Source organism: Alligator sinensis, unplaced genomic scaffold, assembly GCF_000455745.1.
Source record: "Alligator sinensis unplaced genomic scaffold, ASM45574v1 scaffold534_1, whole genome shotgun sequence".
Classification (NCBI taxonomy): Eukaryota; Metazoa; Chordata; order Crocodylia; family Alligatoridae; genus Alligator; species Alligator sinensis.
Window position 1 is genome coordinate 1,072,340 of NW_005842050.1, and position 18,714 is coordinate 1,091,053.

General features: G+C 42.8%; 1 protein-coding gene across 4 annotated transcripts in view; it reads left to right on the forward strand.

The window, feature by feature from the left end:
• Positions 1–18,714, forward strand: part of AKT3 (AKT serine/threonine kinase 3) — a 257,736-nt gene that overhangs the window by 116,329 nt on the left and 122,693 nt on the right. Inside the window, exons 1-2 of one of the 4 annotated variants that reach the window (XR_003093873.1) lie at positions 950–1,064; positions 7,290–7,415. Coding sequence is in view for 2 of the 4 variants with exons in the window: in XM_025203251.1 (XP_025059036.1) it covers positions 983–1,064; positions 7,290–7,415 (208 nt within the window). In the remaining 2 variants the exon portion in view is untranslated. Of the gene's footprint in view, positions 1–949; positions 1,065–7,288; positions 7,416–18,714 lie in introns of those variants that run through there. The other 3 variants (XM_025203251.1, XM_006022871.3, XM_025203252.1) reach the window with 3 other exon arrangements.

Below are 18,714 nucleotides of genomic sequence, written 5' to 3' on the forward strand. Positions count from 1 at the left end.
TACCATTTTAAGGAATCTTTGTATGTTTTCCTTTTCTTCCAGGGAGGCACATGGGTGGTGACCTCAACCTTAGTGTGACATACTTGTATACTTTATTGTATTAACTAAGTATGTTTTCTCCTAGTGTTTACAGATTGTTGTTTGACTTTTTAGTATAGAAGCTCAAGCACTTCCCAAAGCTACCTACCACCTTTGCAGCCTCTAGTTCAGTGGTTCTCAACCTTTTTAGAGTCAGAACTCTCTTGAATGTGGCGGTATCCCCAGCTGAGTACCACTGAACTATTGTAATGTGTTCCATGCATTTCTCATGGAAAGTGCTTAGAAGAGGCAGGGAAGAGGCATAAAAAACTTTCGTGCATTGAAAGGGGGAATTGGACATGATTGACCAAAATATATAATTGAATCATCCAGCCTTAAATCAATAATAGTACTTCAGGACTTCGTTGTCTGACTAGGCTTCTGATTTTTAATCATTTAGAACAAGGCATCAATGAAGAGTTAACCACAGACACACTGTGCAATCTTTTATTTTTCTGAAAACTGCCACAGTGATTTTGACCAGACTCAAAAAAAAAATCCTTGCTGGTTCTGGGATAATGTATCTCCAGTTCTGCCTATTTAGATAGAGAGCTGATTGTAGCTTTGGAGTTAATACAGAATTTTTTTAATGTCCTATGCCTGAAGGAGATTCCTACAGAAATCAGTTATACTGCATAGCTCCAGACTGAAATCTACTGCCTTAACTTACTTAAGTGGCTCTCGGTTGGGGTGACGTTGCTGCCACCATGACCTGGTAAAGCGTCTCAGTATTCCTTCCATACAGCTAGACCAGAGAGGCTGCAGCCTGTGCTCTCTTTTGCCTCCACTAAGACTCCTTGTTTCTTTCTTTTGTATGGCTTTAGGAGCAAGAGCTATTGTCAGTTTTAATTCCAAATTCCCCAACCAGACCAATACCCTGCTGGAAAGTGAGTGTAACTCCAAGATGTCACTCTCAAATCTGTATCTGGGGAAGGATGTTATTACGTGCTCCATGGTTTGGTCAGGATTTCCACAGTCGCAACCAGGTGAGGTTTTTAGGTGCCTCTTGTACATCAGGTGGCCACACTGGCCATGTCCAGTGCGTATCCTATTAAGGGTTGTCCACATGGTCTGTGGAAGGTTGAAGTCTGGTTGTTGCATTGTTGGGTCAGAAACAAGAGGCATTTATACACATACTTTTTCATCCTGCGATGCACTGGAGATCTGCCACTTTGGACCGAACTTGATTAATTGGTTAATTGAGTCTGCTTTGCATGCGAGCTGATGTGCACTGTGCTGCACTGTGTGCGGTTGTATAAGCGGCGAAATGCACATCAGCATGCAGAAAATGGTGGCAGTGCGTTGTTGAACTAAAGCACCTCCGATGTGTTTTAGTATGAAAGTGTGCCACCACCATTTCTTGGCACTGATGCACATTTCGCCACTTACACAACTGTAAATGTTGCAGCACCGGGCACTTTTCAAAGCGCCTTGTGCTGTGGTGCTTGCATGGGTAAAAATGACCAAGGTGTTTATTTGGGAAAGTGTTTTCTGTCCAAGCTTTCCTCTAAGATTCTTCAGTATCATGGCATAAGAGATGTTTGGTTTGTGTCCAAAAAGGTTTTCATGAAATCATGTGATGAGTTGGGAGATCTTGAAGGTCTCTGTGGATGGGAAGGTCCGGATTACTATTGATACTCCGTACGTCTCTGTATGTTGCTGCATCCCACTGAATAGAGGGAGGAGTAATGTTTGAAAGTACTGGCAGCCGCTGCACTGGAGCTGATATCAAAGTTCCACAGATAGCCCTTATTACTGAATAGAGTTGTGTGTTGATGAGTTTGGTATGCCCACTGAATTCCTGGATCTGTAACTAATGTCACTGCAACAGCAATTGAATGCCTTCAGCTGGCCTCCTGGTGAATGGAGCAGGACTCAAAATTGAAGGCTCCCTGTTCTGCCTAAAGCAGGCAGGACAGCTGGCTAGTGCTGCAGTCCTTCCTTGTCCAACCCTGCATAACATTCCCCAGAGATGGAGAGATGTCAGACAGTTAGAACTGTCTTACATTCTTCTCTTTCCAGAAGGAGCAGGGTGGGTGGTGGATCAGGAAGAGCTATAGCACAAGGCAGCCAGCTCTCCTGCCTGTTTAGGCTGATCAGAGCCCTAATGCAGGCAAGAGTGTGCAAATGCGACAGCTACATGGGACACTTATACCTGATGGCAGTGGTGGTACTTAAGTCACAGCACCCCTGAGAGGACCTTGCAGCACCCTGGTTGAGAAGCACTGCATCAATTGTTAGAATTGTTATTGGAACATTATTCTCAGACCCTCCTTAGGTATACTATCTTGTATGTATGAGAAATATGTACATGAGACTCATAGACATTAGGGCTGGAAGGGACCTCTGAAGTTCACTGAGTCCAGCCCCCTGCCCCAGGGGCAGGAAGTCAGTTAGGGTCAAAGGATCCCAGCAAGATAAGCATCCAAATGTTTCTTAAAAATGTCCAGAGTAGGTGCTTGCGCCACCTCTGGAGGAAGTCTGTTCTAGGCCTTGGGGTCTTGGACAGTAAAGAAGCTTTTCCTTTCATCACCTAAAATGGTCTTGGAGGAGTTTATGACCGTTGGAACATGTCACCCCTTGGGGGCGCTCTGGTGAACAGGCATTCCCCCAGATCCTGATGCACATCCCTTGTGTACTTACAGGCTGTCACCAGGTCACCCCTGACCCTGTGCTTTTCCAGGCTGAAGAATCCCATGGCTCTTAGCTTCTCTTCATAAGGCCTGTTCTCTTGCCCTCTGATCATGCGTGTGGCTCTCCTCTGGACTCTCTCAAGCTTCTCCACGTCCTTCTTGAATTGTGAGCCCAAAATTGGATGCAGTACTCCAGCTGCAACCTCACCAAGGCTGAGTACAGCGGGAAGATGACATGAGTATTAGGTATTTGAAAAATTGGAGGTTCCCTGTCTTTTTAGTACCTTGAAGAGCAAACAGCTATGCCTTTTCCTTTACTCCAAACCAGGCCAAAGGAAGAAATACCTGATATTTTGTTTTTCTTCAGCCTTTTCTTTCTATCTGTCTTTAAGTTTCCTGTTTCATAAATAACATGACTACCTGTTATATTTCTGATTATAGCTTATCCAGTCATTTGTGTGCCTGCAGGTTCAGGAAGATAACTCTGTCTCTGTGTACTGATTAACTAAATGTAGTCTCTGCAAGCAGACTAGAATTTTTTAAAATCAAAGTTTAAGTACTATAAAAATTAATTACTTAACATTCTGTAAGGAAACTTTCTATTTGTTATTAGTGAATAGGCAAGTGAATTTTCCATATCTATTTCATACCATGGTCCCAGTATGAAAAAGCAGTTATTCCCTTACTGAGCTTTAATCACACGAGAAGTTCGCTGACTGTTACGACTGAAAGTTGATCATATTTGTGAGAGGGGAGGCAAAAACCCCTCTAGCTTGCCTGAGACCCCCTTCCGATGCCCCCCGGTACTCACCGCAGGGGCGAAGATAAACGGCAGCTGGAGAGAGATTCCGATACAGGCTCAGCAATTCCGGAGCTGCCTGAGCCTGCGAATTGGCAGACACCGGGGTGTGGCTTTGGCAAAGTACGGGCTGCTCAAAAGGCAGCCAGGAATACAGCTGGGGTGGGCATCAGGGAGAATGGAGAGGAACGCTGGTGGGGAGACACCGGCTGCAGAGTTGGGGAGCACAAGCCCGGATGCGGGGAAGGAGGCTGAGCATCTGCCGGAGAATGCCAGCAGGTTGGACAGGGAGCTTAAGCCCCAGGAGCAGGGAGATGCCTGGGAGCCCTGCTGGAAGAGAGCAGTCCCCTGGGATGCTCAGAAGAAGGGCCACAACCCCACACAGGAGACCCAGGTACCGTGACGGGGAGGGGCAGCAAGGGGCCACTGACACCCCCAGGCAGCCCTGCCAGGAGGGAGGTGTGGGAGACCACAGAGCCCAGCATGGGAGACCCAGGCAGTGCTGGCTGGTGGGACCCAAGCCCCCTAGCCACAGGTCAGGCAGGCTCGAAGGGGGAAGGGACGTGGACCCAAGGGGGGCCTGCCCGAGAGAGCCAGCGGGGTCCCAACATAAGGTGGCCAACCCTTCCAAACGCCTATTAGGCAGAGAGGGATGGCGGAGTCCTCGGTGAGACTGAAGGCCCCTGGGAGACGAGATCCCAAGAGCCCATCAGCAGACGGGTGACCTCTTATGTTCAGTTTTCTTCTGAGTTACCATTGACCCCAGACTGGGGAGTGTTTAGTTGCCCAGGCCACAGTCCAAAGATGAAGGATGGCCTTGGGAGGAGTGACAACCTAGACAACCCGACCTGTGGAGGTGGGTGATGTGGATGAGACAGGATCATCCTGGCATAAGATCTGCAGAGAGCAGAGTCCTCCCCTTGCTGTGGATGTGGTGAGGTTGGGGTGAAGGGGAGGTTGGAGCCTCACGAAGAAACCCAGGGTTGAGATCTCGGGCCACTTACAGGGAACTGCCTCCCAAGAAAAAGAACAATGAACATGAAAGATGTGGCAGGCAAGTAGGAGCAGCACCCGAACCATCTTGGCGGTGCTAAATCCAGATCTCACCCTAACATCGCTGGGGAGCAAGGCTCCAATCAAGAAGGGCTGAAGCCCTGTAACACCTACCAGCAACAATATGCTTAACTGCATTTTTGGATTGGGGCCTGTTGTTAACCAGTTTCATCCCAAAACTGGTTAACAACAGAAAACTCCGTCTGACTACTCATTATAATATAAATGTACTGGATCTTTACTCATTAATTTATAAAATTATGTAAGCTTAGAATGCAAAATATGACCATGCTTTATCTCATTGTTTATTGTTTAAACAAGTACAAAGTTCATATTAGAAAAAAAGGTTTTCAGTAATAATGGCACTGTTTTAAGATTTTTTCGAAACTAATATTAATTGATAATTCCTTTCACTATATATTATAATATATATATGTATAACTATTTAACCATCATATGTTTCTAGAGTCTAAAGATCACCATTAAGTCATAGCCCTGTTGTTCGATGTAATGTACAGACATTTGAGTGAAAGCGGTTGCTAGCCCAAAGCAGTTATTCTGCATTGTCATATCTTTTGGTTTTCCTTAAAATGAACAGTGACATAATTGCGAAGAAGTTACATAAAATCTAGGTCAGCCCCATGGGCTACAGGCAGCTTGTGAGTAGTTAACATGTTGCCCATGGGATCTCGCTGCCCAGAGTGCTCCTACTGCTTCCTGGATGTCTGAGCTTCCCCTCCTCTGAGCAGGCCAAGGAGTCAGCATAGCCCTTGTGGTGGGAGGGGTCTGTATGGCAGGTAGCTCATGTGTTTTGCAGCGTCTGGCTGCTTAGAAGTAGGAGAGCCATGATCTAGATCGAGGCTTATGTCATTAGTATTGGAAATCCAGAACTGATAGAAGTGTGAGAATTAGCAAGTTGGGTATATGGGAGATCATCATCTGAGCAGTTACATCTAAGAAAAATTTAAGTCACTTAAGGCACTTATGGTCCTGGAGTGGGGCACACTTCAATTAGAGCGGCTTTGATTAAAGCACCCAGAGTGTCACATGCATCAGTGTCCCTGCGCTGAAAAAAGGCAGTGGGAGCGCTTTAATTAAAGCTTGTTGAATGCATAATTAAAGCACCCCTGCCACCATTTTTTACATGGAAGATGCAGATGTGCGTGACACTGGGGTCTGCTGGAGCACAGTAATTGCCACGCTCCCGCAGATTCAATTAATGGAGTTAATTGGTGCATGTCTATCAGTGCCCTTAGATTCCTTGCATTGTTGCAAATCTTAGGATTGCTTTAGTTACAAATAAATGTCAAAATACAGTATCGTGTGCTGTCGTTTTATGTATTTGTTGTGTATATTTTCCTGTGCTGTAATAGTCTTATGATTTGTTGAGTCTCCACCTTGGATAATTTGCTTCTTCCATTTATCTTCCTGTTTCTGGCCTCAGTTCATTTACTTTTAAGTTCATTTTCCAAAGATCCATTCCACCACATGTAGTGCTTTCCTTATTTTCATGTTTTGGTTTGAATTGTATGCTTTGAAAACATAAAATATTTAGTCTTAGGGCAAAAATATAAACTTTAGACAAATTTTCCACCTTGTGAGAGTGCAGATATTTAGAGTCAGATTGGAGAAGCATAACACTTACGTTCTTTAGATGTAAGATGCTTTATTCTGCTTGAAGGTAACTGAAAGTTATATTGGAAGCCTTAAAAGAACTGTTGTAGGAAAGTATATATTTACAAAATATTTTTGTGTGTTGCCTTGAATATAGTTTCTTTGTTCCATGGGGATAAGGTAACGTATAAAAATACCCTTGTCATTGAGAAGATAAGTGGCAAAGGATCATTATAAGGATTAAGTCAACACTGCAGTTTTATTTTTTTTCATCTTGGGCCCCTAGAACACATTCATTTAATGTCATGATAAGATCCCAGCAACTGATGCCTTTTGCATTGCCACATGCTTGGCAGGCAGAAGGCGTGATTTTGGGATGGGGAATCATATCTCAGTTGCATCATTACTACTTGCCAGTGCAGGGAGAGCAGGAGATTATGAACAGTTTTAGCCCCAGGATGGCACTGGACTCTTCAGCTGGCTTCAGTGAAGTCTGAGGGCTGGGACACAATCAGCAGCCCCTTGTCATTGACTGCATGTTGGGGACCCTGCTACATCTTCAGTTTAGGATGTGATGGAAACCATCCACAACATTTTACATATATTTTGTGGAATAATTTTGTGGCTTATTTCCCATTTTATCACATCATCAATTTCCTGAATGTGTGGCTTGGTTACTATTTAAGATTTGATTAACTGGTTAATCATGTCTTAAGTGTAATGTCTGCCAAAGTTCTTTGGAGAAAGTTAAAATTTGTTTAGGGGTAAAATTTCATTATGACAGCTCTTTATTTCCTTCAAAATTTTTTACTGAAATTGATAATCATGTAGGAATGTTGTAAGTCCTTCCATCTTAATAACTTTAGAATTCATTCAAAATAATAAAATATGCATATAGAGTCAAGTGACTGAAGGAATAAATTGCAAAAAAAATTTAGAAGTGTAAAATTGGATAAAAACAGAATTGATTTTGGATTTAATTGTGAGCTTATTTTATTTTTCTCTTGAAAATGAGGAAAATCATTTAAGCAGTTTGGAAACTTTTTGTTGGACAGTTATACAGCATTATAATTAATTTCCTTCTTTAACATTAATATTTATTTTTCATATAGGAGAATATATAAAAAACTGGCGTCCAAGATACTTTCTGTTGAAGACGGATGGATCTTTCATAGGATATAAAGAGAAGCCCCAAGATGTGGATCTGCCATATCCCCTCAACAACTTTTCAGTGGCAAGTAAGTCTAAGTCACTTCAGCATCTATTATATCTACAACATTTAAATGTTCTGTAAGTCACTGAATGCCTTGCATATGGTATTGTGAAATGTATTTTGCTTAAAATATTCAATTATTTTAGGTGCCATCCTTGGTTATGCATGACTCATGAATGTGTGTATAAAGGGGCATGGATATACATCAAATATTAAATGTTAGTTTTTGGCATATAGATAAATATCTACTAGTTAACACTTATGGGAGCCTATACACATGCTCCAGTGTGTTCTGATTAGAGCGTGTCAGAGCAGACTTGACTAATGAAGTCTAATGGAGCGTTCTAATTAGAATGCTCCAGTGTGCCGCAGTGTCTCATGTATTCAGCATCCCATGTTTCAGGGTAGCAGTGGGAGTGCTTTAACTAAAGTTAATTGAACAAGCTTTAATTTAAGCACCCCTATAACCATTTTGAAATGTAGGACACTGAGTACATGAGATGCTGTAGCATTTTAATTAGAGTGGTTCCTGAGAGCCACTCAAATTAAAATGCCCCTTTAGTCCCCACCCTGGAGCATATGTATAGGCATCTTATGTTTGTAATTTAGAGGTACATTATTAACACTGTGAGTTTGATTCTGTAAATTAAAACTGTACACAGTCAAAATCTGAAGTGCACTTTTGTAAATAACGTTAAAGATTTCACAAGATGTTTGGTCTAGGAGCATTTTTTTTTATTAGTTTTTGGAACCTTTTTAAACCTTGGTAAACCAAAAAGAAAATTCCATGCAACTGTCACAAGAAGAAAATTACTAGAAAAACTTTACCTCTACACAGATTCTTACCCTCTTTCCCCCTTCCCAGTTATATTTATAAAATCACTTGAAAACTTAAAGTAATTAGAAAATTATTCAGACTGTCAAATGCCACAAAATCAAACTAAAGGATTAGCCTCTCAGATAATCAGGTAATCAGCTCTGCAGACTGGTTAATCAGTAACTCCAAGCAATCAAACAATTTGCATGTGTGAGCAAAACTGTGAAGTATGTACCCAATGGATAAAATTAAGCCAGTTCAACTTTTCAAAGTTTTAAGGAGATTTTAAAAAGACAGCCTTAGTTAAACTCCACAAGGTGGGATAGAAGGAAGAAGGAAGGTGCTAATCACTGGAAAAAATGACCTATGTTGTTTTGTCATAGAAATTGAAGGATTTGTTGGGACTAAGTTGAAGGAGAAAAAAAAATGAATATTACAAGTTTATAGGTAGAGACTGGAATTTTCAAAGGAGCCAGAAGTCAATGGATACGTTAATCACATTAGCTTCTTATGAAAAATCTAATTCAGATTCTACAGATCCACGAGGTTAATTTATCATAATAGTTGACAAGTTATACTGTTAGCTAAGAAGATTGATAGGATACAATACACAAACTGTATTGTATATAAATACTCATAGCAAAAAAAAAAACTGAGTAGATTATAGTATACCTTATAATATCCTCAGTTCTGGGATGGCTGTAGTTGGGAAAGACCATATGGCCAAGTTTGAGGAATAAACATGAAGTGAGTAGAAGCACAGATAATATGATTTGATTGTTGTGTTGAAGACTGTTAAGACCATGTATGCCACAAAAAGATGTGCTTTGAAAAGTTAGGGAATCATCTGATTACGGAGGGCAGGTTCACATTGTCCCATGGAAGAGGGTAGCTGATGGGGAATAAACAAAAGCTTAGTATCAAGGGAACTAGGAAAATATGGCAGAGATGATATTAGGTAGTTGTAATTGAAATATTTTAGTGGAGGACCTTAGAACCCAGGAGGAAGATTCTGAAATTGGCAATGAAGGAGCAACCAGTTAAAATGTCTGAAGCTCTTGGTGAGGTAGATAAGTTACTGCCTTTTGGAGAGACATAAATTTAGCATGTTGGGTTCCCATAGACTATGTAGAGTAGAAATGACAGTACTGTAGGTGAAAAGAAAGAAAGAGATATGGGTATCTTGGAGAAAAAGGGTGGTGGACAAGCCCCCCCAAGAAGGAGCTTTCACAGGCCGGTATTTTTGCTACTCGCTGGGCATGTCTACATGTGCTTTTATGCATGCCTAAACTTAATGCGCATTAGCCTAACGCATTAAAGGTGATTTAGGTGCTAATGTGTATTAACGCAGTGTGCGGACTGACTTGGGACTAAAGTTAATTCCAAGTCAATGGACACAAACTGCGTTAATGTACATTAGCACGTCTACATGTTCACTAATGCGATTTAAGTAGTTGTGCAGTAATTTGATACCTGCTTTATGCAGGTATCAAATTTAGGCTCAAATAGCCTTAAATCACCATTTAAAGGTGCATTAAGGGCATGCAGTGTAGATACATGGCCTTAATGCACCTTAAATTGAGCTAATGCCATTAAATGCTCACATTTAGACACGCCCATTGAATGTCAGGACATCATTTTATTCTGTTACTTTAAGGACAAATCAGAGCCCTAGGCAAAGGATCTCTTTGTTTTTGAGGAAAGGATTTCCTTGGTTTGCTCTGCCAGAGCTAAAGCAACAGCAGACAGGAAAGACCTTCTAGCTCTAGTAGAGAGACTGCCAACAACACTGATATATTCTGGAGCAGACACTAAATAGAAAAAGGACAGTGCTTTAGAGAATGCTGAGTAGAAACCTGAAAAAAATTCTGCCTAGCAGCAAGCAACAGTAGGAAGGCAGGCAGAGCAACCAGAGGATATTGCAGATTGGGGCTTCATGGCTTTTTATCTTTCTCATTTATTATAATTTATTATTGTATCCCTTTTCCAGGGCTGCTTGCCCTGTGAATTATCTGTCTTGCCTTGCTTATATCTATATTAATCTTTAACAGTCATCTTAGGGGTTCACTTTGGCCAGGGATTCCTTTCATGCAGCTTGCTTGAACATCAGTGACTACTGCCTTCTGCCTTCAGCTTCAAAGGGGTTAGAGCTTTGTGACTTCCTTTCCTGGGTTTACCTTGGGATTGGGCCTGTCCTTTTACCAGCCTTGATGCTCAGGTTACCCCTCAGGAACACTCAGTGAGAAGTTAGTTAAACATGTTGCCTGTCTTTACTTGGTTCAATATAGCAGAAATGATATTTACCACGTGCTTCAAATTGGGGCAGTATAACTGACCCCTTATTAAGGAAGATTTGGCCTTTGCTTTATTTTTTTCTTGTGCAAAAGCACTTACAGGTAATAGGGTTGTTTGACTTGAAATACCTAGACAGCTATTGAAGAAGGTCCAAATTCAAAATGGAGACTCACTAGTTAATCTTAGCAGCCATTAACAAAAGGGTTTCCTGTGCTCCATAGAACTGGTGAAGCCTATTTCATTATTCAGTCAGTCTTTGCCCTTGACTTGCTTATGGGTACCACCACTGTAGAACTGCTGCTTCTTATTTGATTTGGCAACTGCACCCAATGTATACATATATTTTGTTAGCAGCCCTGAAGCAGGAGTCTCCATGTGCACCCATTTTTGGATGCATCACATCAGAAGGAAGAGGCAGAAACGGACTTTTGAAGGGCAGTTAAATATCTGGACTATTGTGAAGTCATCAACTACAATTGCTTTCCTTATGCATGATTTTATACTCCTCTGGGAAGAGTAAATTCTCATTTCACCCAGATAGTAGGCAGTTTCTAAGAATAGCACTACTGATTGATTTCTCGTGAGTTCACTGGCCGAACATTGAGTTTTCGCCTTGTATACTTCAGCTTCAGAAAACAAGATTGCTTTAAAAATATTCATTGGGAAGTATCACAGACTTAAAGAGCAAACTCCTTCTCTGGTTGCTATATTCTAATGGGCATGTGGTTTAGGCAGTAGTTCCTGTGGGAGGAGAAATGCATAATGAGCAGAACACTTGCATTGTATTAGCATTGACTACTTCTGTATCATAATTTCTAAAGGTCATCCTACTTAATACTAGTATTAAAATCTCATCTGATATACTGGAGAACAGGAAATTTTATATCTTGCTTACCAAAAAATTCCTGTTGAGGTCCCCATATCTTATCCACACAGGGTCTAGAGTCTTTTTGGGAGATGGGATACAGTTGTGTTCTGTTCTGTCATAAAGAATCTTTAATTAGACTAGTTTGAACTCCAGTGCACTCTTCACTGAGTTTTTGCTATATTTTAAAAACATATGGTCCCATAACATTTATACTAATAAGTTCTGATCAGTGATATTTTGCTGGCTTTGAAAATAATTTCAGATTCATAGAGTATCAGATTGGTGTGGCTTCCCAACTTTGAGCAGAGAAGTGTTAGTCTGAAGTTGGGAAGAATTACATAAGTTTTCGTAAGCAGTGGCTTAGTTCATCAGAAGCTATGAAACAACTGCTGCTTACAAAAACTTATGCATCTCTGATTGAATTAGTCTATAAGGTTCAAATCTACCCTGACTTCTTTTCAACTTTGACAGTGATAAGCACATTTCCTTTCGTCTCCCTTATACAGCGCAGAATGAAGACCTATCATCATACATCTGTGCATAAGCATAAAAATTATACCATGTAGAAAAGAACTGAAACAGTACAATATGACATTACACTTGGAGATTAGCAAAGGATTATAATTTGTTTGTCCACTGCTTTATCTTTTAGGGGATGAAGTCAACAACAGGACAAACAGCTTAAACTGCCATTAAAAGCTATACAAATTAATCAAAACCTCATTTGAAGGCATTCTGGCTCTTTTTCAATGCATGGTAAATTTCAGTATTTGGTATGATGTCCTTTGATCCAGAAGTTCCTGAGCTGGTGCATATTTGTTCCTATAAAAGTAGAGTAATTTCTCCTCAAAGTCTTACTGGGCAGAGGGTGCTACCATCATGACCAGGGTGGCAATGGCTGTATGACATCATGCAAGAGATGATGCTACTATGCTTGGTACTTCATGAAGTGAGAACGTGATTTTATTCCAGTGCTTGTTATCCAAAGCATAAAGTATGAAAATGAGTTCCAAAACCAGTCTTTCTCTTTTTTTCTTATGTAAACAGAAAAGCTGAAGTTTGTGGTGGTCCCTTGACTATCCAAGTTTGTGGTTCCATCTCACAGGTGGAGTGTTGTTGAGAAGCTTTCATTGATGTTGTCTGTGTTGTGCCTGCCTGGGGTTCAAAAGTTATCAGACTAGCAACTTTCATTGAGGATTATATTCACTTCAACTCAATTCTGTGCAAAATACTGTTTCCCAGTGGTCTTGTCATTTTCTTTTAACTCTCTCAGCTTTAAAGGCCTGTGGATGGTGAGAGACACTGGGACATGGCAACAGTCCCTCGATTTGAGGACACGTGTATGCCATGCCATCCTGGTCAAGGACCAGCATATAGTTATTGGGGAAATATAAGGGAAAGTCTATTACCATATGAAATCAGTTGTAAATTCACATGGGGAGAAGCCTTCATCAATCTCACTCTCACACACACACACACACACACACACACTCTCTCTCTCTCTCTCATTGTAAAAGAACCATGTTTCAATGTTACCTGCAAACAATAAATCTGATATTTTATGTTACTGGAATCTAGCTACCTCCCGGAGTTGAAATAAAGACAAAGAAAGTTCCAATTACTTGCCCAGTGTCATGGTCAGAAGATGTCAAAGTAGTGAACAGAACCCTTAACACATTTACCCCCTTATCATGCTCCAGCAGTGAGCACAGTATAGTTTTGGAGAAAAGTTCAAATATTAAACTAAATGTCTCCAGATCAATCCAAATCAAATCAGCAATGAGAGAGAGGAGGGTACTTTTCTTAATCTAAAGAGGAAGGAGGCAGCAGAGTAGCACGGGAGAAAAAAGGAGCTGTTGTTTGGGGAGAAGAAAAGAATGGGGATAAGAACACTTGAAGGCAAAATACCAAACTTGGCAAGTTTCATATTAATCCTGCATTTATGGATTAAAACAGGGGTTGTTAACTGGGGGTGCGTGGAAAGGGACTATGCATGGGCAGGTGGGGACAGAGCGCCGCCACCCACCACCCTGTGCCATTGCTTCCCAGAAGCAGCACCGGGGGGAGGTGAGGGCAGTGGTTCCCCTGTGCGGGCCGTACAGGTGCTGCCCACCTGGCTGGACGCCGGGGGGGGGGAGAGGCAGAGAGGGTTGAAGCTCACATGGTGGCCACCGCTGCCATTCATCACCCTGTGCCACTGCTGCCACGTGCAAGCCCCCCCACTCCTCCGCATCTGGCCACTACCCACTCCCTCCGCTCTGCGTCTGGCTGCCCCTAACCCCTGCTCCAATAGAAGTGTACCCAGAAGGGGTACACTCCTTAAAAAAAGTTGAAAACCCTTGGATTAAAATAATGTTTCCCTGTGAATTAAACACTGGGATTAGACACTGTTTCCCATGCATTAGGCACTGTTTCCCAGCGTTCATAGTTTTAGAAAGACAGGGGCTGGGGCACAACCCAAGGGCTCTTCGTTTTAGGGCAGTATTCATCTCACTGATCTATTCTCCCCACTTGGCCCTGTAGATCTTTCCTTCCTTTTTGTCCACTGAGCCACCTTCAAAGGAAGTCTAGAGAGTTGACAGTGGCCTGATTGTTTGAGAAATTTTCTGGAAAGCAGGAAATGCAGGCTAAAACCCCTCTGGGTGAGAGGGGCTGAGGACCTGGGTCTCCCGCTCCCTGAGCAAGTAGTCTGACCTCTTATTGGGTTAAAAGACTGGGCAAAAAGATTTTTTTTTTCTGTGACTAAGGCTAGGTACAGATATTCAAAAAGCCTGAGGCAGAGTTGATCTGAGTTGCGTGGTTTTCTGTAAGTGGTGTAGTTTTTTAGATCAGTAGTGAAGTGAAGAGAATGTACATTCACCCTTTGGTGGGAGTGTAAATCTTAGATCAGGTTCTGCCGTTTTTAAACCATTCTATCTGTGATGAGCTTCTGTTTTGTTATAGGTATAGACTGGTTTCAGATCACTTATACCAGTAAAAGTGTAATGTCTCTACCTGGCCCAAAGCTTTAGAACTTACAGGGCACATCTACACGTGTGCATGACTGTGCAGTAACTTCTGGTACTGCGCAGTCCTGGCACTCCATGGGTCATTTCCAACCCTACTGCGCAGTAGTGGCAGCATCATGGTTTGTGCCCGCCAATGCTAAATTGCCATAACAAATGAGCTACATCGCTGTAGCTCATCGCTATGGCAACGTAGTGTCTCAAGTGAATGCCTCCATAGTGTGTTATATGTGTGCTTGAATGATCTGACTAGGCATGTCCATTGTGCAACCTAGTGCGTGTGCTCAGAAGGTAATTGCAGAGCAAGTATAGTTAGACAAGGGAAGACATCATCTAAACTGCATAAGTGCCAAATAATTGCCATTTTGGTGCATAGAGGTGAAATCAGATTTAGGTTAAGGAGTCTTTAGTTATTTCCAGCAGCTCAAATGAGTGAACCTGAGGAGGTGAAGGGGAGCCTTACCTTCCTGAATACAGATGGACCTCTAAAGACAGGGTGAGCTAGAGCGAAGGATGAGTTTAGCATGTTCTTTGTTTTCTAAATCATTTGTATTCCTTGTGCTGCTTAAAAAAGAGCAGGGGTGTGTTTAGGAACTTTGTGCAAAGCCTGCATCTCTCACATGCTTCTGAAGAGTTGATGTGTAAACCAGGAGAGTCTCAGCAACTGCAGTTGAATTCTGGGAGAGGATATATATAAGCTATACAGGAAACATTGATAAGTCTGCCCCTCCCCCCCACTCCTTCCATCAGTCTTGTGATCTCTTGGGTAGAGGTTATGGTCCTTGGCCAGATCCGTGACATCATGTATTCAAGAAATGCTCTTGGATAAAGTGTTCAAAGGAGATTCTCTATATTTACTGCTAATTTCAGCTTCTTCTATATAACATAACATGAGCTTCTGCAGTCCCTTCCCTGACTTCCTCTCTCAAGCTTCAGGCTTATCTTTGTGGGGAAGTTGCTGTGGAGTAAGCTACGGAATGAGGTCTAGAGTGCATTAGAGTGGTGTAGAGTTCTGGAGTGGTGTAGAGTGGTCCTCACAGGTCAGTCCTCTACACCACTAGTGTAGAGTGAGGACCACTCTACACCAGTGGTCCTCAACCTTTTTGGACTCAAGGTCCCCCTCGCTCCCGAGTTGCAGCTCTCATTCCCTTCTCCCTTAGCCCTGCTGGTGCCCCTCACTCCTGACCCTCAGCCCCCTGGCCCTGCCAGTGCCCCTCACTCCTGATCTGCAGCCCTCTGACCCTGCTGATGCCCCTCATTCCCAACCCACAATATGCCCATGGTGCCCCCTTCCATATTGGCCTCTTCCCGCTCCCCCCAGCTCCAAGCAGCCCCTTGCAGGCTGGAATGTTGCCAGCATGCAAGGGGAAACCTGCAGTTTCTCATGTTTTTCTCGTTTAAAGGAGAATCTGTGAGCTTCTCCTTTAAAGGAGAAAATTCATGTTTTCCCATGAACCTGGCAGCAGCAGGCTCAGTCAGCCCAGGTGTGGACTGCCCTAGCTCACCTTGAAGATGATGACTGTGCCAGATCTACAGCCCTCCTGAAATCTGCTTGCAGCCCCCAAAGGGGGCTGCAAACTCCCGGTTGAGTACCGCTGCTCTACACTAACTCCCTGTGCAGACACTTGGAGCTGCATCATTTTTTGCTTTACATGCTCGAATGGCACTTACCCAGCTGTGTACTTCATTGTTGGCACTTAACGTACAATTTGTACCTGCAGTTATATTTGCCAGAAACAAGATGGGGAAGAAGAAAGACCCTCCCATGTTTTAGTTTGGTATCCTAGTAGTTAAGACACTCATCCAGGTTTTGGGCCCCCCTTATACATAGGGTACTTAAACCTATATCTCCTGTTTCCCAGGGCATTCCCAGGACATTGCCAGACATTGCCCCTCTTGAAGCTAGAGATGTGTGTGGAGCCAGGAGAAAAAAAGCAATCTAGATGGTGGCTCAGTGAGATGAATGTTGCTTTGGATGAGAGGGAACCCTGGGTTATAGCATGGGTAGAATCTTCTCCATTGTTCGTTCATTTTACCTATTGAATATTAAATTTCATAGATTTCATAGACATTAGGGCTGGAAGGGACCTTGGAAGATCATCGAGTCCAGGCCTCCGCCCGAGGGGCAAGAAGTCAGCTGGGGTCATAGGATCCCAGCAAGATAAGCACGCGGTTTTTGTCTTGAAGTTGTTCAATGTAGGTGCTTGACCCACCTCCGATGTTAGGCTGTTCCAGGCTGCACCAGTTAAATGCAAAGTATGATGGGTTAGTGCCAAATGAAGGCTAGAAAGGGGACTGTATAATACCTGACCAGGATCTGTTGGTTAGAATTGTAGAAAAATAAGGTTAGAAGGGCCCTCAGGAGATCATCTAGCCCAACCCCCTACTCAAAGCAGGATTATCCTTATCTCAAAACTTGCTTGTCTAAACTGTTCTTAAAAATTTACCAGAATGGAAGTAATCTGTTTCAGCACTTAACCACTCTCATTGTGAGAGAGCTCTTTTGACTATACAACCTAAATTTCCCTTGCTGCAAGTTGAATATTGCTTCTTATCCTGTCCCCTGCAGCCACAAAGAAGAGTCTCTTGCCATCTTCTTTATAGTCAACTTTTGTATACAGTATTTGAAGCCTGTTATCAAATCTCCTCTCAGTCTCTTCTTTTCCAGGCTAAATGATTCCAGTTCTTCCAACCTTTCTCTGTCTGTCATGTTTCCCAGACCTCCAGTCATTTTTGTTGCTTCCTGCTGCTCATTCCTTTTTTTGGAGTTTGGTGCCTAAGACTGAACACTGTTCTTTAGATGAAGCTTCATTAGTGCTCAGTGCAGCAAAAAACCCACTTCCCTTGACTTGTGGGTGATACTCTTTTTAATACAACTCAGTTTGCTTAGCTGTTTCTTGGGGATTCTAGGTTGAAACTCATCCAGTCTTGCTGACTTAAGAACAGCCAGCCTGTTTTTTCCCTGCTTTTTGTTGATTATCTTCTCCTGTACCCTTGCTACCAGCTGCATTTGTCATCTCATACTATGACCTAGAGACTGTCAAAAGATGTAATTCCCACTGGGCACATCAACACATGAAATTAATGTGCTGCAGGATTACTGTGTAGTAAAATACTGCGCAGTAAGCTTTCCCTGGGAGCGCATCTACATATCTGCCTGTTGGGAGCCAATTTGCTCTGGATGGAAGCAGTTCAGAGCAGGGTTACTTATGCCCTGTTCTGCTCCGCTACAGCAGCCAGTTTCCCCCTGGTGCCAGCCCCAGGCTGGGCAATTAGATTAGTCTACTGCCCAGTAAAGCATCACATGTACATACCCATTTTGTACTGCACCCGTTTTGAGAACCAGTGTATGTCTCTCATTTTAATTTAAAGCAATACCACCTCTCTTTCCCCCTGCTTGTCCTTTCTAAAAAGTTATATCCATCCATGGCAGTATTCCAGTCATGAAAACCATCCCACCAAATCTCAGTTAATTCAGTTACGTAAGATTGTACTAGGATTTCCAGTTCTTATGCCATATTTCCTGTGCTTGTTGTATTAGTAGATAAGCATCTTAGATGACTAGCTTGTTGGCCTGCTGCTTTTCTGCTGAGAACATTGTTTAAAGCTCTCCATACTGCCCCCTATTATTTCTTTATCTGGGTTTCTTTGATCTTTACTTACCTGTGGGCTTTTGTCTCTAGCTAAAAGCCCTCCTAACTAGGTTAGAAAGCCTGTATGCCAAGCTGCTCTTCCCCTGCTTTGTCAGGTGGACCCTATCTCTGCCTAGCAGTCTTTCTTGGAACATCACCCCATCCATGTTCAAGGAAGCCAAAGCCTTGCCTGGTGACACCATTTGCGCAGCCACTTGCTGATTTCCAGAATGTTTCTCCTTCTACTTCTGCCTATACCCTTGACTGAGAACACAACCTTAAGTCCCTGTCCCTTACACCCTTTCACCAAGAGTCCTGTACTCACTTATGATCTGCTCAGGGGCATCCCTGGTGATATTATTAGTGCCCACATGCTTGAGCAGCATGGGATAGTAGTCAGAGGGCAGGATCAGCCTTGGCAGCTTTCTGTAACATCTCAAATTTGGGCTCATAACAGGCAGCAGGTCACCTGACACCAGGTCCAGCTAGCAGATGGATGTCTTAGTCCTTGACAACAGGGAGTCATCAGCCACCATCATCCTTCATTTCATGTTGGTGGCAATGGTCTTGATCCTCCCAGCTTTCGGGGTGCATAGCTTGCTGTTTTCCACCAATGGAATAGGCTACTTCTCTTCCAGTGGCAGTGTTGTTCTTCACCTGGATGGTTCAGAAGTGGAGCACTGACTGCTGCCAGAGGTAACCAGCTA